The sequence below is a fragment of the Eleutherodactylus coqui genome, chromosome 4, assembly GCF_035609145.1.
Source record: "Eleutherodactylus coqui strain aEleCoq1 chromosome 4, aEleCoq1.hap1, whole genome shotgun sequence".
Taxonomy (NCBI): Eukaryota; Metazoa; Chordata; class Amphibia; order Anura; family Eleutherodactylidae; genus Eleutherodactylus; species Eleutherodactylus coqui.
This window is the reverse complement of record NC_089840.1, coordinates 260,470,386-260,492,763: the sequence shown is the minus strand read 5'-3', so window position 1 is coordinate 260,492,763 and position 22,378 is coordinate 260,470,386. Positions and strand designations below refer to the sequence as shown.

General features: G+C 43.2%; 1 protein-coding gene across 1 annotated transcript in view; it reads left to right on the top strand.

The window, feature by feature from the left end:
* The first annotated feature begins 1,656 nt into the window (after positions 1 to 1,656).
* Positions 1,657 to 22,378, top strand: part of DPYSL4 (dihydropyrimidinase like 4) — a 60,118-nt gene continuing 39,396 nt past the window's right edge. The window contains exons 1-6 of the mRNA XM_066601188.1: positions 1,657 to 1,822; positions 7,435 to 7,523; positions 9,292 to 9,476; positions 11,126 to 11,290; positions 18,170 to 18,231; positions 18,316 to 18,396. Coding sequence (XP_066457285.1) covers positions 1,784 to 1,822; positions 7,435 to 7,523; positions 9,292 to 9,476; positions 11,126 to 11,290; positions 18,170 to 18,231; positions 18,316 to 18,396 — 621 coding nt within the window. The 5' untranslated portion in view covers positions 1,657 to 1,783. The remainder of the gene's footprint in view (positions 1,823 to 7,434; positions 7,524 to 9,291; positions 9,477 to 11,125; positions 11,291 to 18,169; positions 18,232 to 18,315; positions 18,397 to 22,378) is intronic.

The window sequence follows — 22,378 nt, the reverse complement described above, 5'->3', positions numbered from 1 at the left end:
TATCAATCTCATATCTATCTATCTATCTCCTATCTATCTATCTATCTATCTATCTATCTATCTATCTCATATCTATCTATCTATCTTTCTATCTATCTCATATCTATCTATCTATCTATCTCATATCTATCTATCACAAATCTAGCTATCTATCTAATATCTATCTCATATCTATGTATCTATCTCATATCTATCTCATATCTTTGTATCTATGTATCTACCTCATATCTATCTATCTCATATCTATCTCATATCTATCTATCTATCTATCTATCTATCTATCCATCTATCTATCTCATATCTATCTATCTATCTATCTATCTATCTATCTATCTCATATATATGTATCCATCTATCTATCTAACTTTCTATCTCATAACTATCTATCACAAATCTATCTATCTCCTATCTATCTATCTATCTATCTATCTATCTATCTATCTCCTATCTATCTATCTATCTATCTATCTCATATCTATCTATCTATCCCCTATCTATCTATCTATCTATCTATCTATCTATCTCATATCTATCTATCTATCTATCTATCTATCTATCTATCTATCTATCTTTCTTTCTATCTCATATCTATCTATCTATCTCATATCTATCTATCTATCTAGCTATCTCATATCTAGCTATCACAAATCTAGCTATCTATCTAATATCTATCTCATATCTATGTATCTATCTCATATCTATCTCATATCTTTGTATCTATGTATCTACCTCATATGTATCTATCTCATATCTATCTCATATCTATCTATCCTATATCTATCTATCTCATATCTATCTATCTATCTCATATCTATCTATTTATCTATCTATCTCATATCTATCTATCTCTATCTCATATCTTTCCATTCATATCTATCTCATATCATGTATTTATCTCTTCCATATTTTTTATTTATGTATATAATGTATTTATCTAATGTCTATGTTGCTCATATATATCTACATATATCTCTATTTTCTAATGCACGCCTTTCTCTAGGCTTATGTATATCCATCCATGTATCTACCTGTCTTGTATCTGTATACCTATTATTTTATCTACACATATTGGTTACCTTTTCCATAACTAGAACAAGTCACACTAGAAGATGACTTAATCCTTACAGCATTCAGAATACACTATCTGTCCAGTCCTGGTAGTTGTCCCTATCATCACTGCAGGTCCCTTAGTGTCCGTCTATTTATCTGGACACGAGTTTTTGATAATTGCTGTAGCATGCATGAAGTCCAATAAGTTTGTACGATGCTGGAATTAAAAGGAAATGTCTGCATGTATATAATATCCGAGGGTAATCATGACTAATAGGGTCAGGGGGAGCGGAAATGATGAATGCAAAAACTGCATTTACTGCCAGGTTGAAGGATTGTGTGTGGCCGTGAGACAGTTAAATGTAGCATTTCCCAGTTCTGCACTGGCTGTATGTGTGTGAAGGTGCTGTGGTTCCAGAAGAGGGCGCAGGTCATCCTCCTCATCATCCCCATCATCCATGAGAGACTTGTCTTTTGTTTGCCCTCTGGTGGGGGGAGGTGGGCTGGCGTCAGGCCCTAGGAGAGGCCCCTGGCTGGAGCTTGTAGGATGAGGCTGGCATTGTAATCAAGGATTCGCTGCTTCCAGTACAGGGGGAGCCACAGAGCCTTGCACAACAAAAAGCGCAGGGACACATCCCCCACCCCATATGACTAGCAAGCCAAGCAACACAATACATAGGAGCAGAGCCTTGCACCTCATTTCCTTGGAAGTTGGGGCTCTCAAGCAGCCAGGATGTCTTACCAAGGAAAGAAGAACATCCCTAGGATTACTGTAAGACGGGAGGGAGGGGGCAGGTGCGATGATCCATTACGGACAGCCATGATATAAGGAGAGTCAATGCCATTAGGCCCTTTAAAACAAGCGCTACATATACTGACCCCCTACTTTATTTATAGGGTGCAGCGGCATGTCTGTGCATGCAATATGTAGAGCGACGGGGGGCGCTGACTCATCCTGTGCATACAGATAGACTGCATGTATAATAATGCCTGCTATATGGGTCATATCCTAATCTTTCAGAAGGTCTTGTTGACGAGTGTTGATGTTGCAGGATGTCCTCATGTATAGACCTGTTTATGTGTATTACCGACCCGCTACGTAAGGCACATTCCAAATGATTGTGAATTACCATGAGGAAGTGTTGAATCTGGGTCATTGGTTTCCTTCTGATACACCCAAATAAATCTGTTCTGTCTGCGCTTTTATTATGAGGATCCAACAGATTATTTGGCAATTATGGAACGAAAGAATTTGCAGCCAGAAAGCCGATATGAGGAGTGCAGAGTAATAGCTGAGGACTTATGGTTGTACCGAGAAGTGTGAGGGAGCTCTAATGGAGATGTACAGGGATGATTTCATCGGCTGAGCTGCAGAATAAGTCACCGTTAGAGGGGCAGGAATGATTGTTTACCCCTATATATAATGTACTGACTGCATGTGTTGGTGTTTACTGGCATCAATATTGATTCATAGTATATGGTGCATACTGTAATCTGGTATCAATTGTGCTCCATGTGTCCTGGGCTGGTTGTTAGTTACATACCGGTAGTATCTAGAAAATGGTATTGTTGGAAATCATAGGAAAGAAGATAGATAGATAGATAGATAGATAGATATGAGATAGATAGATAGATAGATAGATAGATAGATAGATAGATAGATATGAGATAGATAGATAGATATGAGATAGATAGATAGATAAATAGATAGATAGATAGATAGATAGATAGGAGATAGATAGATAGATAGATAGATAGATAGATATGAGATAGATAGATAGATATGAGATAGATAGATAGATAAATAGATAGATATGAGAAATAAATAGATAGATAGATAGATATGAGATAGATAGACGATAGATAGATAGATAGATAGATAGATAGATGAATAGATAGATAGATAGATATGAGATAGATAGATGATAGATAGATAAATAGATAGATAGATAGATAGGAGATAGATAGATATCAGATAGATAGATTGATAGGAGATAGATAGATAGATAGATATTAGATAGATTGATAGATATGATATAGATAGATAGATAGATAGATATTAGATAGATAGATAGATAGGAGATAGATATTAGATAGATAGATAGATATGATATAGATAGATGGATATGAGATAGATGGATGGATATGAGAGATAGATAGATAGATAGATAGATAGATATGAGATAGATAAATAGATAGTAATGATATAGATAGATAAGTGAGAAAGATAAATAGATACATATATATGAGATAGATGGATAGATAGAACAAAGATTACATAGATATGAGATAGATAGATAGATAGATAGATAGATAGATAGATAGACGGGAAAACAGATAATGTATGTATGTAAGCAGTATAATGGCACTTTTACACACAAGGAGAAATTTACTATTCTCATTAGCCCCAGTGAACAAGCTGATGACATCATCATGGTCACATCATGTTGAGAATCCTTCACTTCTTGTTCAGTGCTTCACATAGTAACAATAAGCATGGAGTGTTTAAACACAACGAGAAGTGAACAAGCCAACGATGATTTTAATGCCGGCTGAAACAGAACGATGAACGAAAAGTGAGCAATTGTCGTTCATCGTTCTGTCGTTGGCTCACGTATAAACCGATCGATTATTGTTCACCTTAACGATTTCTTGAATTATAATCGTTACATCTTAATGAACTTTAAATAAAGTGTGTACCGGGTTAAGAGTGATCTAATCTCTTGAAGGGGTTTTCCAGGAATTTACTATTGATGACCTATCCTTCAGATATATCACCAATAGTTGATTAGCAGTGCTCCGCCCCCGAGGAGCCCTGCCAATCAGCTGATATCAGGTCAGCTGTCATTCTAGCTCTGTCCGCAATGACCACAGTCCTGGCAAACAGCTTATTGCCTGGGGTCCTCAGCGGTGCCAATCAACTTTTGATGACCTATCTTGAGGAAAGGTCCTCAGCAGTAAAGTCCCAGACAACCCTGTTGAGTCCTTTATGCTTTCATATTAAGGATCCATCTAGGCATAACAAAAAGAACTTTCAAAAAATCCACACCAAATATTGAAACGTTGTAGATGTTAAAATCCACACCACAAATCATTTTCCAAATTTCTGCAGCATCTGTATATATAACCTCATCCACTTACCTGATCAAGCTGATTCTTGGGTCTACTGTCTGAGCAGCCAAGCCTGACACCCGCATTGGGGTCAAAGGCAGAAGTGTAATGGAAGGCCTTGCTCCTATTGAAATGGCAGCAATGCCTTTCACTACACTTCCAGCTCTCTGGCTTGGCTGCACAGACAAGGGGTCAAAGGATCAGCTGATCAGCGAGGACCCTGAGCGTACGACCCCTGTCGACCAACCATTGATGACTTATCCTAAGAATAGGTCATCAATAGTTAGTTCCCAGAAAACCCCTTAAAGAGGTGCAAGCTTCTTAATATATTTGTCTCATCTGGTGGTAACTCCAGATGGAAACTTATGCCACTTCCGAACTAGAGTTGCTTATTGCTATAATGTATGGCAGCTTCCGGCTCACATCATAGCATATCGTATAGGGCATATGCAACCATGCTTCCTAATAATGCTGGGCCCTGTCCACTTCTTGAAAAAGTGTCATGACCTGGTGTAAAATCACCAGCTTTTGTACATCTGGTGGACAGGGCTTAATTCCTATGCCCAAGAACTTTTTTCTCTCTATGATACTGAAATTTTCATGCCTACTTCGCCATATCAAGATTTGGGCCTACAGGCTGAATATTTATATCATATAACTTACATTTTTACAAATATTAAAGGGGTAGCTAACTTCCAGGACAAGTCATGCAAAAAGCTCTGACCAGTATGGGCAATGTGTTAGTCATCATGGCGTCATCGGTCTGCCAGATGCAAAGACACATTAAATGATCTGCAAATGGGATTTTCACTCCACCACTGGGAATTGTGGGTATGGAGACCCTTCTGTAGTAGGAAGAAACACAGTAGTCATGTAATATTACACTTCTTAATGTGCATTAAATAACTATACATAAATAATGTAATATAAATACTAAAAAATATATCTAACAGGGCAGATAAGGCCGGTTTCACATCTACGTTAGAATATACGTCCGGAGGTTCAGTTGCTGATTTGGCTGCAAATACCGGAAGAAAAGGCACCGCATACAGCACTTTTTCTTCCACCTCAAAACCGGACATCTGGGTGGACAGTGGACAGACCCCATTATAGTCAATGGGGTCCACCCAGCGTTGTTCGGTTCCATCTAGAGATAGAACCATTTGGGCGCAGGGATTCCCCTTTTCTGCTCCCCGAACATACGTTCAATCCCCATAGCCTATCATGGCATGTATGCGCATGTAGTACGTGCTTAGAGAGGGTTCACATGGCCATATGTGTAACTACGCCCACCGCTACGGAATATAGTTGAGCCTGGATGTTTTAGTTTATCTTTCTTCTTTGGCCATTCAAACTCTGCACTATAGCACAGGGGTTTGAAAAAAATTGCGGTAAGATAGGTCCTGCTCTATCTTTCCCACATGTATTATTAACTACCCCGTTTCCCCAAAATAAGACCTACTCTGAAAATAAGTCCTAGCCTGGTTTTTCAGGATTTTTGGGGAGACTTGAAATATAAGCCCTACCCAAAAAAAAGCCCTAGAGGCATTACATTAAAAAAACAATACATTACCTAGCAGATTTAGTCCATGTCCCCCACTGGTCCCTGTAGCTTCGGCAGGTTTTCTGTAGCCCTCGGCAGCTCACAGAAGATCACTTCCTGGTTATGGGATTCATTAATCCCACCTCTAGGAAGCGATTGCTCTGACTGGTTCTTAAGCGCTTCTCTGCCACTCAATGTAGCTCTCGATGAAACAATGCGATGGCTGTGATTGGTATATCCAGCACTGCATGGATTGGCTGTCTAAAAGCCTCACCCACACCACACACCATTGTCTAGACACCTTGGAAAAGTGGAGTCAGAAGCAGAACATCTGTTGTTTTATAACCTTTGATATGATATGGTGAAACATACACAGCAGAGAGGTACACACGCTATTTAACCCTTTTCAATCCACTGTCTGACGTCTGAAGACATTATGATTTAAGGCTGTACAGCTCCGATGTTGGAAGACATCCGTCGGGGTTCTCTTACTGTATATTGCCAGCCTCTCTGCTGTCGGAGCCTATCCAACGTGTCACCTCACGCAGTACTGGCTTTAGCCAGCAGATAGCGCCGTTGTATAACGGCAGAAAAAGAGTACGCCCCCTAGGAAAACCAGGATACAAATTGGATTGGAAAGGGTTAAAGATGTGAAAAATTTATCATCATCGTGCGAATTTGCTTAATTTGTTGTATCTTTAAGCTGGAAAAGAGAAAAAAAAAGGAGACTAAAAACTGGAATCAAATAACTCTGATGATAAATACCCCCATAATGCCCAAGCCTGCCTAAACTGTTAAGGCTGATTTAGACACAACGATTTTTGCTCAAAAATCGCTCAAAGCCATCCTTTGAACAATAATCATTGTGTCTAACTGCACTGATATCGTGCAGTTTTCGTTAAGCCGTTGATGATCGATGATCTTTCAGCGTGCTGAAAGATCAGCAATCAGTTATCAGGAATTCACAGCGGGATACAGCTGATACTATTGTTTCAGCTGTATCCCGCTCCCTGAAGACAGGTGGGGTATGAAGAACAGAGCAGTCCAGCTGTGTTCTCCATACCCCGCTCGGAGCGCTCGGCTGTATAACCCCTGGGCGCTCCGAGCAGAGAACAGCTGGATGCAGAAGACAAGCGGGGACACCCTGTTTGTCTTCTACTTCCTCCGCTCGCCAGGCGTCCAAACGGGGAATAGCTGGATGCAGAAGGCAAGTGACCCCGCTTGTCTTCTGCATTCTCTGCTCGGAGTGCAAGGTGATCACTCAATTTTCGCTCAAAAATCGTTGTGTCTAAACCAGGCTTTACACCAAATTCATACCGCTAAACTATGTGCATACAGTCTGTATGGTTGCACACAAAATCGCTGCGATTCATTATTATGGATTTTTTGCCGGACTGGCCCTTTAAGCCTTAGGCCCATAGCTGTCGTCTCCAGTCACTTCCATCAACTTAAACCGAATTGGATACCGGTTTGTTTCTCTAACTTTCAGGCCTGACCTGTACGACCACCATGGCCTTACAAAGCCATATATGAGGAAGTCCAACCTGTGTACTTTGGGCCTATGGGCAGAAATGATCAGTAGAGTAAACCTCCTATTTCTGAACATATTCTGGACAGGGTTACCTTTGCAACGTTTTTACAATCCAGATACCATCTTTGTTGGTTCCACTTCTGTATATGTCTTTTGGTCATGAGAACTTCCTGTATAATATGTCTGTTTTCTTCTGCAGAGTGACAGACTTCTAATCAAAGGAGGGAAGATTGTAAATGACGACCAATCATTCTGTGCAGACATATACCTGGAAGATGGCTTAATAAAGTAAGTTGTGTTACACAGATAAGGCTCGTCTTTATCTACATAGTAGAGTCGTTACCCCTAGAAATTAGGCAAATCAACCCACTTTTGAAGAATGATGTAATTTTTTGCTACGGTCAACTGTTCCAATTTTTTACATTGGTTTTCTATATGAGTTCCTTGGTCTTGAAGCTCTGACGCTTCTTCCAATATAACATCTATTAGATGCCCAACACAGTTGGTGCCTGTAGATGCGACACTTGAAGAGTATCGGTATGCTAGTTGCATGATTCTTTTAGACCAGTCTACTTTATACCTTTCAGCTATATCACTATACTACACCCAGGGGCATCATGTAACGGAAACGATGACATTCTGTTTTACCGGCTAAGGGCGCCCACCCACTGGCGATTTTTTTCCCTGCGAAATTCGCAGCATTTTTTTCTCTGCAGTGGTCTATGGGACTTGTAATGTTAAAATCGCGATCGCGCAAAATCGCAATTTACCGCGAAATCGCGATTTTGCGCGATCGCGATTTTAACATTACAAGTCCCATAGATCCCTGCAGAGAAAAAAATGCTGCGAATTTCGCAGGGAAAAAAATCGCCAGTGGGTGGGCGCCCTAACACAGTACCAAATATGAGAATCCATCACGTTGAAACTTGATTTCATCCAAATTGCAAGCAGTTGGTTGTAGAGCATGATGAGCTGTGCATGTGTATATATAAAGTCGTTTATATATCAGTCTTCATGCCCACCCATATCACATCTTATATCCAAGCTAGAGGCGGTACAACAGGGTACTAGAGCCTCCATGCTTGCCCATATTACATCTTGTATCCAAGCTAGAGGCGGCCACACAGGGTACAAGAGCTTCGATGCCCACTAATATCACTTCTTCTATTCAAGCTAGAGGTGGAACAACAGGGTACTAGAGCCTCCATGCCCGTCGGTGTCACATCTTGTATCCAAGCTAGAGATGGTACAACAGGGTACTGGAGCCTCCATGCCCGTCGGTGTCACATCTTGTATCCAAGCTAGCGGTGGTACAACAGGGTACTAGAGCATTCATGCCTGCCCGCATCACATCTTGTATCCAAGCTAGAGGCGGTACAACAGAGTACTAGAGCCTCCATGCCTGCCCATGTCACATCTTGTATCCAAGCTAGAGACGGTACAACAGGGTACTGGAGCCTCCATGCCTGCCCATATCACATCTTGTATCCAAGCTAGAAGCGGTACAACAGGGTACTAGAGCCTCCATGCCCTTCAAAATGAGCTGCTATACCACACACAACGTGTGGACAGAAGTGGTGCTGTATTTGGAAGAAAGCAGCCATGTTTTTCTAACCCCATAAACCTATTAACACGTAGACTTCTATACAGTAGATATCGATGCATCCATCTTCAGCTAGTGAGATTTGCCAATAGGCAGCAAAGATATCCAAAGGGACACAGCGCTTGGGTGAGCACTGCAGCCCCTTCGGGGGTCTCAGCACCCGGACCGCAACTGAACAAAACTTTTGACATGCCATAAGTTTTTAAAAAGTGCAGTTACTCTATTTAGGAGGTAAGTACAGTTTTTTTCTTTACTTAATCCACTTGTCTTCCCCTTGTGAATTTTTAAATTCTCTCGAAACACCCTTTTAACAAGAACGGAGGGGTATAAAGAAGTTTTATAAACTCGACCAACTTCATCCAAAGCCATGTTCATAGTTTTTAGTAGATTACTTTTTTCTTTGCTTCAACCCAACTTCTGGAAGGTTGCTTAGTTGTTAGTTGTTTTCTGTAGGCAAATTGGAGAAAATCTGATTGTCCCTGGTGGAGTGAAGACCATAGATGCTCACGGCTTGCTGGTTTTACCGGGAGGAATAGATGTCCACACTAGACTACAGATGCCCATCATGGGAATGATAAGCGCTGATGACTTCTTTCAAGGAACAAAAGCGGCACTGTCGGGAGGCACGACGATGATAAGTAAGTACACCCGCAGAACCTTATGTGTCCGGCCAATTGTCTGCACCTATTACGTCTGTATAATAGCAGGGCATATAAACATCATGGAGTGGGGTCGCCCGGCCGGGACCTCCCGTCATGACCCAGGGAGGATTAGTAAAAGTGGCTCTGGATTTGGAAGACTTTCTTCTGCCCTTGTATTACAGGATTGCCATTCATCTACCTTACGCCAGTGGCAGTCGCTGCTGGGGAAATAGATGGCAGGCTGCAGGTCTCTCTGATAGAACCAGTTGCTTGCCAGTGGTGCTAGTAGCGAGACCTCGGGCATTTCGCTGTAGGGGCTGCGCATGTTGGCATATAAAGTTTGGCACTATAAGGCCATGTTCATACAGATTTCTTGCACACAGAAAATGATGGCATCTCGTTCACACGCTGTGGGAAAAACATGCACAAAATCCATGCAGAAATGGAGGCGGGAAGCAGGAATCCATAGCACTTTAATAACAGCGGGGAGCATCCCATGCCGATCCCACCTCTTCAAAGGATCGGGTGATTTATGCACCAAATGGCGTGACTTTTGAAGCGGATTTCGTGCTGTGGATCTGCTGCGAAGGCGAGGCTTGTTTGTATGCGTGTCTGCGCACTTTGCTATACGTAATTGTGCAGGGATGCCCTGATTTAAATGGCTATAAAGCCTGAAGAGGTCCCGGTGTGTGCTTTTCCCTGCGGGTTTAGGCAGCATATTGTGTATCACATCTGCAAACCTCCCATAGACTTCTGTGGGGACCATTGAAATCAATGGGCTCTAATCAGATACGTCCATTTGAAGACGCCATTAATGATACTGTAAATACTGTGGATATTACACCTGCAAAGCTGGGACTGGAAATCCACATCATATCAGCTTTATGTGTCAGGCAGCTGCTGCCAAGGCAAATAGGATCATGGGGTGCATCAAAAGAGGTCTAGAGGCGCATTACGGGAACATTGTTCTTCTTCTTTACTGGTCAGACCACACATGGAATATTGTGGACACCGGTGCTCAAGAAGACATATCAGATCTTGAGCAGGTACAAAGGTGGGCAACTAAAGTAATAATTAGAATGGGCGGACTACAATACCCAGAGAGGTCCCCCAGACGACAGTGAACGAGGTTTGATGAGGTCGATTTGTGCATGTATCGGCGCATAATACTGTACTTTTTGCGCACACAGGGCCTGTTCACATGCGCGCATGATATTACCCTTCCATGATTTAAAAGGCTAATTAGTCTAATAAGGTCCAGATGTGTTCTTTTTCCGCAGAATTGTGCAGAGTATTGTTCATTTGCATGCATTGAATATGTATTTGCACACACCCCATAGACTTCTATGGGGCCCTCAGTGCGCAAATACCCAGCAGACCTATTTTCGCGCTAAACACACTCATGACAATGAACCTACTGACATCAATGAGTTCTTTTCTCTGAACGCGTATATTTTTTGTGTCAATACAGTCGTCTGAAGGAGCCCCTACATTGAGTTTTCATAGCGATTCAATAGGTAAGGCCTCTGCAGGTTGTCTTATGGAGCCATTACAATGCAATGAGGCGCCCTATTCTCTCCTAGAAAGCTACAAATTATACAAATGTAACAATAATGTGACTAATATGCATCTACATGTTTTTCTAGTTGACCATGTTTTCCCTGATGCTGGAATGAGCTTAGTTTCTGCTTATGACCAATGGAGAGAATGGGCTGATGGGAATGTCTGCTGTGATTACTCGTTGCATGTGGACATCACATACTGGCATGAAAGTCTAAAAGAGGAGATGGAGGCTTTAGTAAAAGACAAGGGTAAGTATGGAGGCCTGATACTAGACACTGAATGTTACACCTACAGATGTGAACACACTTACCTTTGCTTAATGGGAACCTTCCACCTCCCTATAGTGCCATAAATTAAGTTATGGTGCTGTTCGGCACTCAACACAAGTCTTTTTATCCCTTATTCAAGAAGACAGACAGAAGGGAGGACACCGTATAATAGGACGACAGTTGTTTCGTGTCTTCCAACACTTTCACAAGTTGTATGGCTTGGTAGACACTAGAGATAAGCGAGCACGCTCGGTAAGGTCAGTTATTCGAGCGAGCCTCACTCTTCTCGAGTAACTGCCTTCTCGTCCGAGCATGCTCGGGGTGGCAGCAGGGGGGGGGGGTGGTAGGGGAGAGTGAGAGATCTTTCTCTCTCTCTCTCTACCCCCCCGGCTACCTGCCGCCGCCCCCTGCCGCTCACCCCCGCCACCCCCCCCAAGTAACTGACCTTACTGAGCGTGCTCGCTCATCTCTACTAGACGCAAAACCTGTCTATGTGTTCTTCAATGTGTAATGAAGGATGTTGCTGCTTGTGGTGAGTGATGCTTTTCATTATCTTTGCTTGAATCTGACTCTAAGCAACATTTGCATGGAGTCTCTCCCTGCTTTTCTATGGGTTTTCTCCCACTATCCAAAAACGTAATGATACAGTTAGTTAGGAATTTAGATTGCAGCCCTAATGAGGATGTGAGAATGTATTGATTTTTGCATACTGAGAATTTGGAGACCTTATTAGCTTTAATTAACTGCCATGTCCTTTCAGCGCCATAAACTAACCCGCTGAGCACCACCTGTTATCCACCTCAGTTGCTGATCCTGGCGAAAAGGTCCGAAGAGCTATGCCAATTGCACTTTGCATTTTTTATACTCACCTGCTCCCTGGCTCCCGCTGCACGAAAATCAGACTCTTTCCAGACTGCCGTGCTCTTAGGCCTTAGTCAGACGGGCGTTTTTAGCCGCGATTTGCGCATGCACATGCGTCCGGCGATTTTTTAAAACCATTGCTTTGCAATGGTATCGGACACATGAGCGCTTTTTATGCGCTCGTCCGATAAATTATAGAACAAAAAATCGCAGATCGCACCTATCTGCGATCTGCGATTCCTGTTCTCTTCTCTATATGCGCTCAATGGGGCCGGCGGCAGCAGCGCCGACCCTATTGAGAACATATAGAAGACAAATCATTCTTCTCTGCCACAGCTGTAACAGCTGTGGCAGAGAAGAACGATGTTTGCCCATTGAATTCAATGAAGCGGCAATACAGCCGCTCCATTGAAAGCAATGGGCTGCCGGCGTGCGCGGGGTGAATTGTCGGGAAGGGGTTAAATATATAAGCCCTTCCCTGCAATTCATCCTAAAATGTGTTAAAATAAAAAAAAATTGTATACTCACCTTTCCACTGCAGCCGGAGTCCAGCCGCGGCCGCTGTCAGTTCTCCTGAACTGCTTCTTGACACTATTCAGCCGGCAGGGCTTTAAAATCCCCGCCTGCTGAATGATCTGCCTCTGATTGGTCACAGCCCTGACCAATCAGAGGCTGAAAACACTCACACACCCATTCATGAATTCATGAATGGGTGAGTGACTGCTGCCTCTCAGCGCTGAGCCAATCAGGGGCAGGTCTGACTCACATCCATTCATGAATTCATGAATGGGTGTGAGTGAGGCATGCCTCTGATTGGCTCAGCGCTGAGCCAATCAGGGGGCAGGTCTGACTCACACCCCCTTCACACCCACTGCAGGACGGCCGCGCGGAGCTCCGGCTGCCGGCAGAAGGTGAGTATACAATTTTTTTTTATTTTTACACATTTTAGGATGAATTGCAGGTAAGGGCTTATATATTGAAGCCCTTACCGACAATTCATCCCGGGCTCGCCCGCAGCGCATTGCTTTCAATGGAGACGGCTGTATTGCCATCTCCATTGAATGCAATGCGCTGGACAGCTCCGGCCCGTTTCTAATGAAACGCGGCTAGGAGCAGATTTTCGGGTGATTTGCGGGCGACTTGCGCGCAACGGTCACGCGATTTGCGGATGCGCATCCGTCATGCGATCCGCAAATTGTGCGAAAAAACGCCCGTCTGACTAAGGCCTTACTCTCCCATTGACTTGCATTCATGCAGCATGAGGACTTCAGCGGTGGGAACCAGGGAGCATGTTAGTTTATGGTGCTGTAAGCATATGATAGGTTCCCTTTAAAGTTAAAGGAGATGTCCCGCGCCGAAACGGGTTTTTTTTTTTTTAAACCCCCCCCCCCGTTCGGCGCGAGACAACCCCGATGCAGGGGTTAAAAAAACCACCCGCACAGCGCTTACCTGAATCCCGGCGGTCCGGCGTCTTCATACTCACCTGCTGAAGATGGCCGCCGGGATCCTCTGTCTTCATGGACCGCAGGGCTTCTCTGCGGTCCATTGCCGATTCCAGCCTCCTGATTGGCTGGAATCGGCACGTGACGGGGCGGAGCTACACGGAGCTACACGGAGCCCCATAGAGAAGAGGAGAAGACCCGGACTGCGCAAGCGCGGCTAATTTGGCCATCGGAGGGCGAAAATTAGTCGGCACCATGGAGACGAGGACGCCAGCAACGGAGCAGGTAAGTATAAAACTTTTTATAACTTCTGTATGGCTCATAATTAATGCACAATGTATATTACAAAGTGCATTATTATGGCCATACAGAAGTGTATAACCCCACTTGCTGCCTCGGGACATCTCCTTTAATAGGGACTCTAAATTCTCAGTATGCAAAATCAATACATCCTCACATCCTCATTAGGGCTGTAATCTAAATTCCTAACTAACTGTATCATTACGCTTTTGGATTGCGGGAGAAAACCCATAGAAAAGCAGGGAGAAACTCCATGCAAATGTTGCTTATAGTCAGATTTAAACCTGCAACCCCAGTGCTAATTGCTGATCCACTGAATACACATTTAACAATTACAGCAATTTAGAAAAGGCTCTGTTCCTTCCTTGGGAAAAGGACATTACAGTTTTGGACGAACAGAGCTCATTTTATTTTAATGGCTGTAGCTCTTGTTCTTTCAGGGCTACCAACATGCTATTGGTGTTATTTTAAAGGTAAGATGCTTGATTTTATAATGACACCATGTTCATAGCCTTTACAGAACCAGAGCTGCAGCCATTTGAGGTTTATTCAGGAATACTGAATTCATAGCTGTTGTTTTAGTCAGCGTTTGCTGAGAGGGAGAGTAGACCAGCCTAAGCAGAGAACTCTGTAATTTCCCTGTATATCTCCAAGGAAGCAGTAACATGGGTTTCTGCCCATATCATCGCTTCCCATCAATCAAAGAGCATATTTGCTCTCTGATTGTCACATATGGGTTTTTTCCCAGTAAAGGAGTGAAATGATGAGAACTTGCTCATCCAATCACTCCTCTACATTGTTTAACCCCCAAGATGTTGTAGTAACTGCTGACTGTGGCATCTAAACATTTTTAACAACAAAAAAAAGAATTAAAAATGTTCTGCTTCAAATATTGGAAATATTAAAAAACTGCACAAAATTGGCATCACCACATCCCTAGCAACCTATAAAATATTACATTATTTATCGAGCAAGGAAAATTTTTATTAAAAAATAAACTAAAAAAAGGCAAAATAGCAGTTTTCTGATCATCTCACTTCCCCAAATCAGGAATATAAAAGAGTTAAAAATTTGTATATACCTCAACATGGTACCAATAAAAACTACAAGATATCCCACAATAAATAGGCTTAATACAGCCCTGTCGACTGAAAAATAAAATTGATCTGGTCCTGGAATGTGGCGTCACACAAAAAAAGTATTTTTGTTAAAAAAAAAGCGTTTATATTATGCAAAAGTAGTAAAACATAAAACCTCTATACATTTGGTGATGTCATAATCATAATGACCCAGAAAATACAAGGTGATAGTACTTATACCACACTGTGAGTGCCGTAAAAATAAATCTGAAAAAACACAATGGTGAATTAGCTTTTTTTCCATTGCCCTTTGTAAAAAAATGTAATAAAAGTTATTCAATATATTATTTGTACCCGAAATTGTCTCCTATAAAAACAAGAAATCGTCCTGTAAAATACAAGATGTCATACTGGCGCTTAAGCCTAAAATGACATATATCAATAAGGGGTTAAAATTGCACTTAGGGCTTATTCAGATGACCGTATATCGGTCGCGTATTCACGCTGGCCGAAATACGGCATCTCTCTCTGCAGGGGAGGAGGCTGGAAGAGGCGGGAGCAGGGCTCTGAGCTCCCGCCCCCCTCTGCCTCCTCTCCACCCCCTCTCCGCCCCTCTGCACTATTTGCAATGAGAGGAGGCGGGATGGGGTGGGGCTAAGTTACAGAAATTAGCTCCGCCCTCTCCCACCTCCCCTCATTGCAAATAGTGCAGAGGGGCGGAGAGGGGATGGAGAGTTGGCGGGGAAGGGGCGGGAGCTCAGAGCACTGATCCCTGCTCTTCCAGCCTCCTCCCCCTGCAGAGAGGGACGCCGTATATCGGCCGGCGTGAATACGTGACCGATATACGGTCGTCTGAATAAGCCCTCAAGGTGACTGAGCTCTGCGCCAAATATATTTACATTAGGGATAAATTCAACATTTCAGGAGGGTTGATCCAATCTTATGTGACTGTTAGGGGGTTAAGATGGGAGCGCGTGACAGATAGATGGTCAATGGACGGCATTCATTGGAAGCATCTGTCACAGCCATCCAGTTAAAAAAAACTATACCCTTTTTAGCATGGCCGTCTATAGACAATGAATGCCATTAATCAGAGGCATCCGTCACAGATATGCACTTTCAACTAGGAAGGCTCCGTCATCGTGTGTCTTCAATATCAGGATATATTGAGCCAAGAAAGGACACATCTGATCTAAATTAGCAATGGATTGTTCAAAAGTCCCTTCATTCCGACATAAATAAAAATTCAAGAATTTTTGACGTTGATGGCGGATACAGAATTCTGGATATTCCACCTACCAAGAAAAAAGGCAAAGTCATCAGCGGTGCCTTCATCCAAGATGGCAATTACTATGGAAGTGTGTAGGAGTAAAAACAGCCAGCAACTTTGCTCACCTGTTTCTATGAAGTCTACAGACGTAGCAAAGTTTAACTTGACTCTTACTTTGTTACGATGACTGTGTCATGGTATATTTGCACTTTCATAGGCTTTTGGTGTATTAAGGTAACAATAGCTATTCAATGGTTTGAAAATTAGATTATTTGTCACAGAAATTAGTCACAGTAAAGTTAAACTTTGCTATATCTCTACATAGTTCAGTGGAGAGATCTACGGTCATCTTTTTCAATTCATTGCGCCCCGGGATGCATCGCTGGCCTTAGTCATGTGTGTCAGTGTGCAGTAGCACAGGGTGCCAGCTGCCAGCTTGTAGGGGGTATCAGACCATTTAGGGTGGTGGTGGGGGGGGGGATTTGTACGGTCACACAGAGGAAGTGAGTATATTAAAGAAATCTGCCTAAACTCTGCACTGAGGAGTGATTTCTAGGGCACTAGGGTAGGTGGGGGGTATTATTGTGTTCAGGGGACAAAAGAGGCACTACTGCATTGTGGGGGCACAAAGAGGGCACAATTACATTGTGGAAGCACGAAGGTGGCACTATTAAATTGTGGGGACACAAAATGTTACAAGCTTGGTTCTGGTACTGTATTTATATTATGATCTTGGTTCTGGTGCTGTATTTATGTACTGAGCATTTCTCTGGTGCTGTATTTATGTTACTAGCAAGATTTGGGTGCTGTATTAATGTTATGAGCTTGGTTCGGAGCTGTATACATATTAGTAGTTTGGTTCTGGAGCTTTATTTATATACTGAGCTTGGATCTAGTGTTGTTTTAATGTTATGCGCTTGATTCCAAGGCTGCATTTAGGCACTGGGCATGGTTCTGGTGCTGTATTTATGTTACTTGCTTGGTTTTGGTGCTTTATTTATGTATGAGCATGGGTCTGGTGTTGAATTTATATTTTGAGTTTTGTTCTGGAGCTTTGTTTATGTTCTGAGCTTGGTTCTGGTGCTGTATTAATGTTATGTACTTGGTTATATGCTGTATTTGTTATGAGATTGTTTCTGGTGCAGTATTTATGTACAAAGTTCGTTTTTGATTATGTGTTTGTGTTATGAGCTTGGTTCTGGTGCTATGTTCATATTATGTGCTTGATTCTGAAGCTGCATTTCTGTTCTGAGCTTGGTTCTTGTGCTGTATTAATGTTACGAGCTTGGTGCTATGCTGTATTAATCTACTGAGCTTGGTTCGGGTGCTGTATTTATATTCTGAGCTTGGTTATGGTTTTGTATGTATATTATGAGCTTGGTTCTATGCTGTATTTATCTACTGAGCTTGGTTCTGGTGCTGTATTTATCTACTGAGCTTGGTTCTGGTGCTGTATTTATGCATTGACCTTGGTTCTGTATCATATGTTTTGGTGTGAGTATTCTATCGAACTGCTATGTAGCTGCTTTCTGCACAAGCAGAATACATACAGATTGCATATGACTAGGGGGAAGGGGGCAAAAAATGTTCATACACACCGCCATCTAACATAAGACTGCCCTTGTCTAGTAATGGCTGTGGCTGACTATCTAGCTTTGTAAAACCGGAATCAGGGCATTCCAATCCATAGTGGTTCTAGAGTTAAGATTGATCATCCTGAATGTTGTCTGCCCTTACAAGTGCGCTTTATATTTATTAGTACAACCATCTAATAATCCAGAATATCTGATAATCAGCCACCGATCAGATCCTTTTGATTCCAGAATTTTAGTGCATTTGAAAACACTTCATAATTGTCTGAAATCTCATGAAATTCTCATTAAACATGTTCTGTTCGCTTCTGAAGGTGTGAATTCCTTTCTTGTATTCATGGCGTACAAGGATAAATACCAGTGCACAGACGCGCAGGTACAGTACCACAAACCTAGCAGTAGAACTGAAGTAATCTGGATGTTCTATGTCACGTGACTATAACATTTGCTTGGTTCACAGATGTACGAGATTTTCAGCATTATTCGCGATCTTGGAGCCATAGCGCAGGTTCACGCCGAGAACGGCGACATTATTGAAGAGGTATTGTCAACCATGCGGACCTAATGTTGGAATCTCTGGTATCGTATGTAGTATGTCTAAGGAGGCAAAGGGGCTCCAAGGCAAAATGGGGTTGGCCATTACCACTGCTCATAAGTGCCTCTGGGCGTATTTTCGCACGATTTGCACACGCAATACGCGTGAGACTGGAACCAATTAATATTAATGAGTTTGCCGACGTTCTCTGTTTTTTCGCGCCAGCATAAAAATAGGCTATGCTCTTATTTCCTGCAGAAGCGTGCTGCGCTCATATGAACAGGCCCTGCGTGCGCAAAAAAGTACAGTACAATACACAGACAAGCGTGCAAATCAACTTCATTCATAGCGCAAATGCGTGTGCATTTGCCCGTGTGAAAGAGTCCTTAGGGTCCTTGTACTAGGGCCAAGAGTCTGTCCTGTATGAAGACGAACGATCATTAAGGGCTCCTGCACACGGGCGTTCTTGTGCGTGCAAATACCCAGACAATAGAACCCATTCATTACAATGGGGTCATGCACATTAAGTATTTTTGCATTTCCGTTAGAGATGAGCGAGTATACTCGCTAAGGCACATTACCCGAGCGAGTAGTGCCTTAGCCGAGTATCTCCCCGCTCGTCTCTAAAGATTCGGGGGCCGGCGGGGGGCTGGGAGCGGTGTAGGAGAGCAGGGAGGAACGTAGGGGAGATCTCTCTCTCCCGCTCCCCGCCGCAACTCACCTGTCACCCGCGCCGGCCCCCGAATCTTTAGAGACGAGCGTGGAGATACTCGGCTAAGGCACTACCCGCTCGAGTAATGTGCCTTAGCGAGTATACTCGCTCATCTCTAATTTCCGTCGGGCCAAAAAATACGCGAGTTGCTCTATCTTGTCGCACCCAAACCACCATAGGAGTCTATGGGGGGTGTAAATGTGCACCCTATCCACATGAAATTGCATAACACCGGGGACTAATAAGGCTGCCGAGCCAGTTCTAAACCGATGGCAACGAGTTCGGCGGTAGAGAAAAGTACAGTAAGACAGCATGGAAACGCTCATGAGAACACATGATAGCGCTCCATTCACAATCACGTCACGCTCCCACAAGCGCTTACACGTCACACTCATGTGCAGGAGCCCTCCGACAATCGTTCATCCACAGACTACTGTCATTGGTCGGCTGCGCGTCTCCCTGTTTACAAGGGGAGTTGAGCGCCTGACCAGCAAGCATAAACGAGCCCATCAGCCATTCATGGGCTGATCATTGCACATCCAGACAGACAGACAATCATCGTGCCATCAAATGTTTAGACAGCTATTCATGCCAAATCAGCGGCCCATGTAAGAGGCCCTTTAGTCTTATACTTGCATTCCTCTCCGTTATCCATAGACACTATTTGGCTTTCCATTTAAAGGGGTTGTCTGAGATTAGAAAAAGGGTTTCCTGTTTTTGTCTGCTTAAATAGTGCCGCTCTATTCTATGTCCGGTGCTGCAGAATTGAAGTGAATGGGATGAGACGCAGTACCCAACACAGTCTATAGGCAGGTTAATTAGCAATTAACAATTGGGTATAGGTGCAACCAGGGGCGTGACTAAAGGCTCAGGGGCCCTGATGCAAAACGTGAGCTGGGCCCCCCCCCCCCCCCCTCTATCTGTATCTGTACCCGTACCCATACCTAAAACATGCTGCACAGAGACATAACTTGAAGCTTCTGGGCCCCAATGCAAAACCTGTAACAGGGCTCCCAACTATAATGCTTTATTCATAGTACTGGGCTCCCTATATGGAGAAGAGAGGCCTTATGGGCTCCCTAAGGCTCCTGGGCTCGGGTGCAACCGCATCTCCTGCACCCTCTGTAGTTACGCCCCTGGGTGCAACCCTTTCAGAGAAGCACAAACATATGAAACTATTAGCTCAACTTCTCAGTTTTATTATTATCCTGCATAAATAGATGCGTTTCAAGGCTCGAATGCCCCTTCCTCAGTATTTGCTTGGGACATACTCTTCAGTAAACAGGTAGATGATCATCAGGGTGAAGATAATGCAACAAATGTCAGGTGTGATATTTCCCTCAAATAAGGCCCTGTCTTATACTATTTTTTGGCCAAAAAGAAGCGCTAATCTTATTTTCAGGGGAAGTCTTGTTATAATTACCTAGCAGGCTCCGTCCAGGTCCCTCTCACTGCTCTTCGGAGCTCTGACGTGCGTCTTGCGCTTTTTGGCTGTCCACAGAGGATCACTTCCTGGTTTCAGGATTCATAAATCCCACCTACAGGAATTGATGGCCATGATTGGTTCTCGAGCGCTGCTCAGCCAATCAATGCAGCACTTGAGAACCAATCATGGCCATTACTTACTGGAGGCGGGATTTATGAATCCCATAGCAGCCGAGGACTGCAAGAAGCACGTCGGAATTCCAGAGAGCAGTGGGAGGCACCTGTACCGAGTCTTCTATGTAATGTATTCCTTTTTTTACGTAATGCAGCCAGGGGTTATTTTTGAGATAGAGCTTATATTTCAAGCTTCCCTGAAAATCCTGAAAATGAGGGTAGGGTTTATTTTTAGAGTAGGTCTTATTTTCTGGGAAATGGGGTATACGTATTAAAAATGGTCCTCCTGAATGACCCGTAAAGGATGGACAGGAATTAGAATGTTCAGCTTCACCTTGGAGACCATCTACCTGTTGATCAAAGAGTATGTCCCCAGCAAATACTGAGGAAGGGGCGTTGAGCCCTGAAACGCGTCTATTTCTGCTGGATAATAATAAAACAGAAAAGTTGAGCTAATAAATTCATGTTTCTCTGAAATGGTTGCGCCTATACCCAATTTTTAATTGCTAACTGACTTGGTCACATACATGTCCTCCTTGTAGGTTGAGATGGTATTTGGGTTGGCTGCACCTTTTAGAAGAATTTTAACCCTATCCTGGAAATAAAAACAGTTCTTATAAAAGGATCTGCCCCCCTCTTTTTGGGGTTGCTCCACCCCTCCTTATTTCCACTGTTCTCTTCTTAAACACAGTCTAAAGGCAAGGGTGGCACTGCTTCAAGGGAAGCAAAAGTCATGACACCCCTGTGGCTCTGTATGTTAAACCTTAGGCACTCTGTGTGCAGTGCTGTATTATAGAGCTCTTCTCCTCTAGAGGAGAGGGAGAAGAGCTCCATAATATGGCATTTGATGGGATATGTGATTTTTTTTCCCCTTTCACAGTACCGCCGGGCCCCATAGTAATATATGAGTGTCTTATTATGGCTGCATACAACTCTTAGACAGCTTTCATAAAAGTGTGGTGCTGGGCTACTTTTCCATGATCCACCCTGTATAACCCATATGCATGAAGCTTTAAACATATGCAAGTCTCCAGGAAGCTTAGATGATGTATACTGAATGGCCATTTTATTCGAGGCCCCATCTAGTAGAGCGTTGGACCTCTTTTGGCCTTCAGAACTACAGCAATTTATTGCGGATGACAAACAACAGTTATAGGAAAGACCCAGGAGGTGTCAAGAAAACTTTCCTACAACTATTCCTCCACCTCCACCAGCCTGAACTGTTGATATTTGACAAGAAGGGATCATCGAATCATGCTGCTTGCGCCAAATTCTGCCTCTCCCATCAGAATGGTGCAGCAGAAATCCAGATTCATCTGACCAGGCGATGCTTTCCACTGCTTAGTGATCCAATTTTTGCGCTCTTTTATCTCTTCTTTCGTTTTCTCTAAGGGTGTGCTCACATGGGCGCGTGCAATATCAGTCCAAGAAACTCAGACCGCTGTTGCACTTATGAACGTGCGATTTTTGCCACGAGTATGATGCATTTAATGATAGAAGCACATTGCATCGCTACAGTTGCGATTTTCACATGCGCGAAAATTGCATTGCACTCGGTGAGAGCAAAAAACTCAAACCTGTTGAAATGAATGGGTTACTTTCCTGGGAGACTTCCCCATATTGCAATCAGACTTTGCACAAGAAAATCATTTGTCTGAATGTACAATTAAGCAGCAA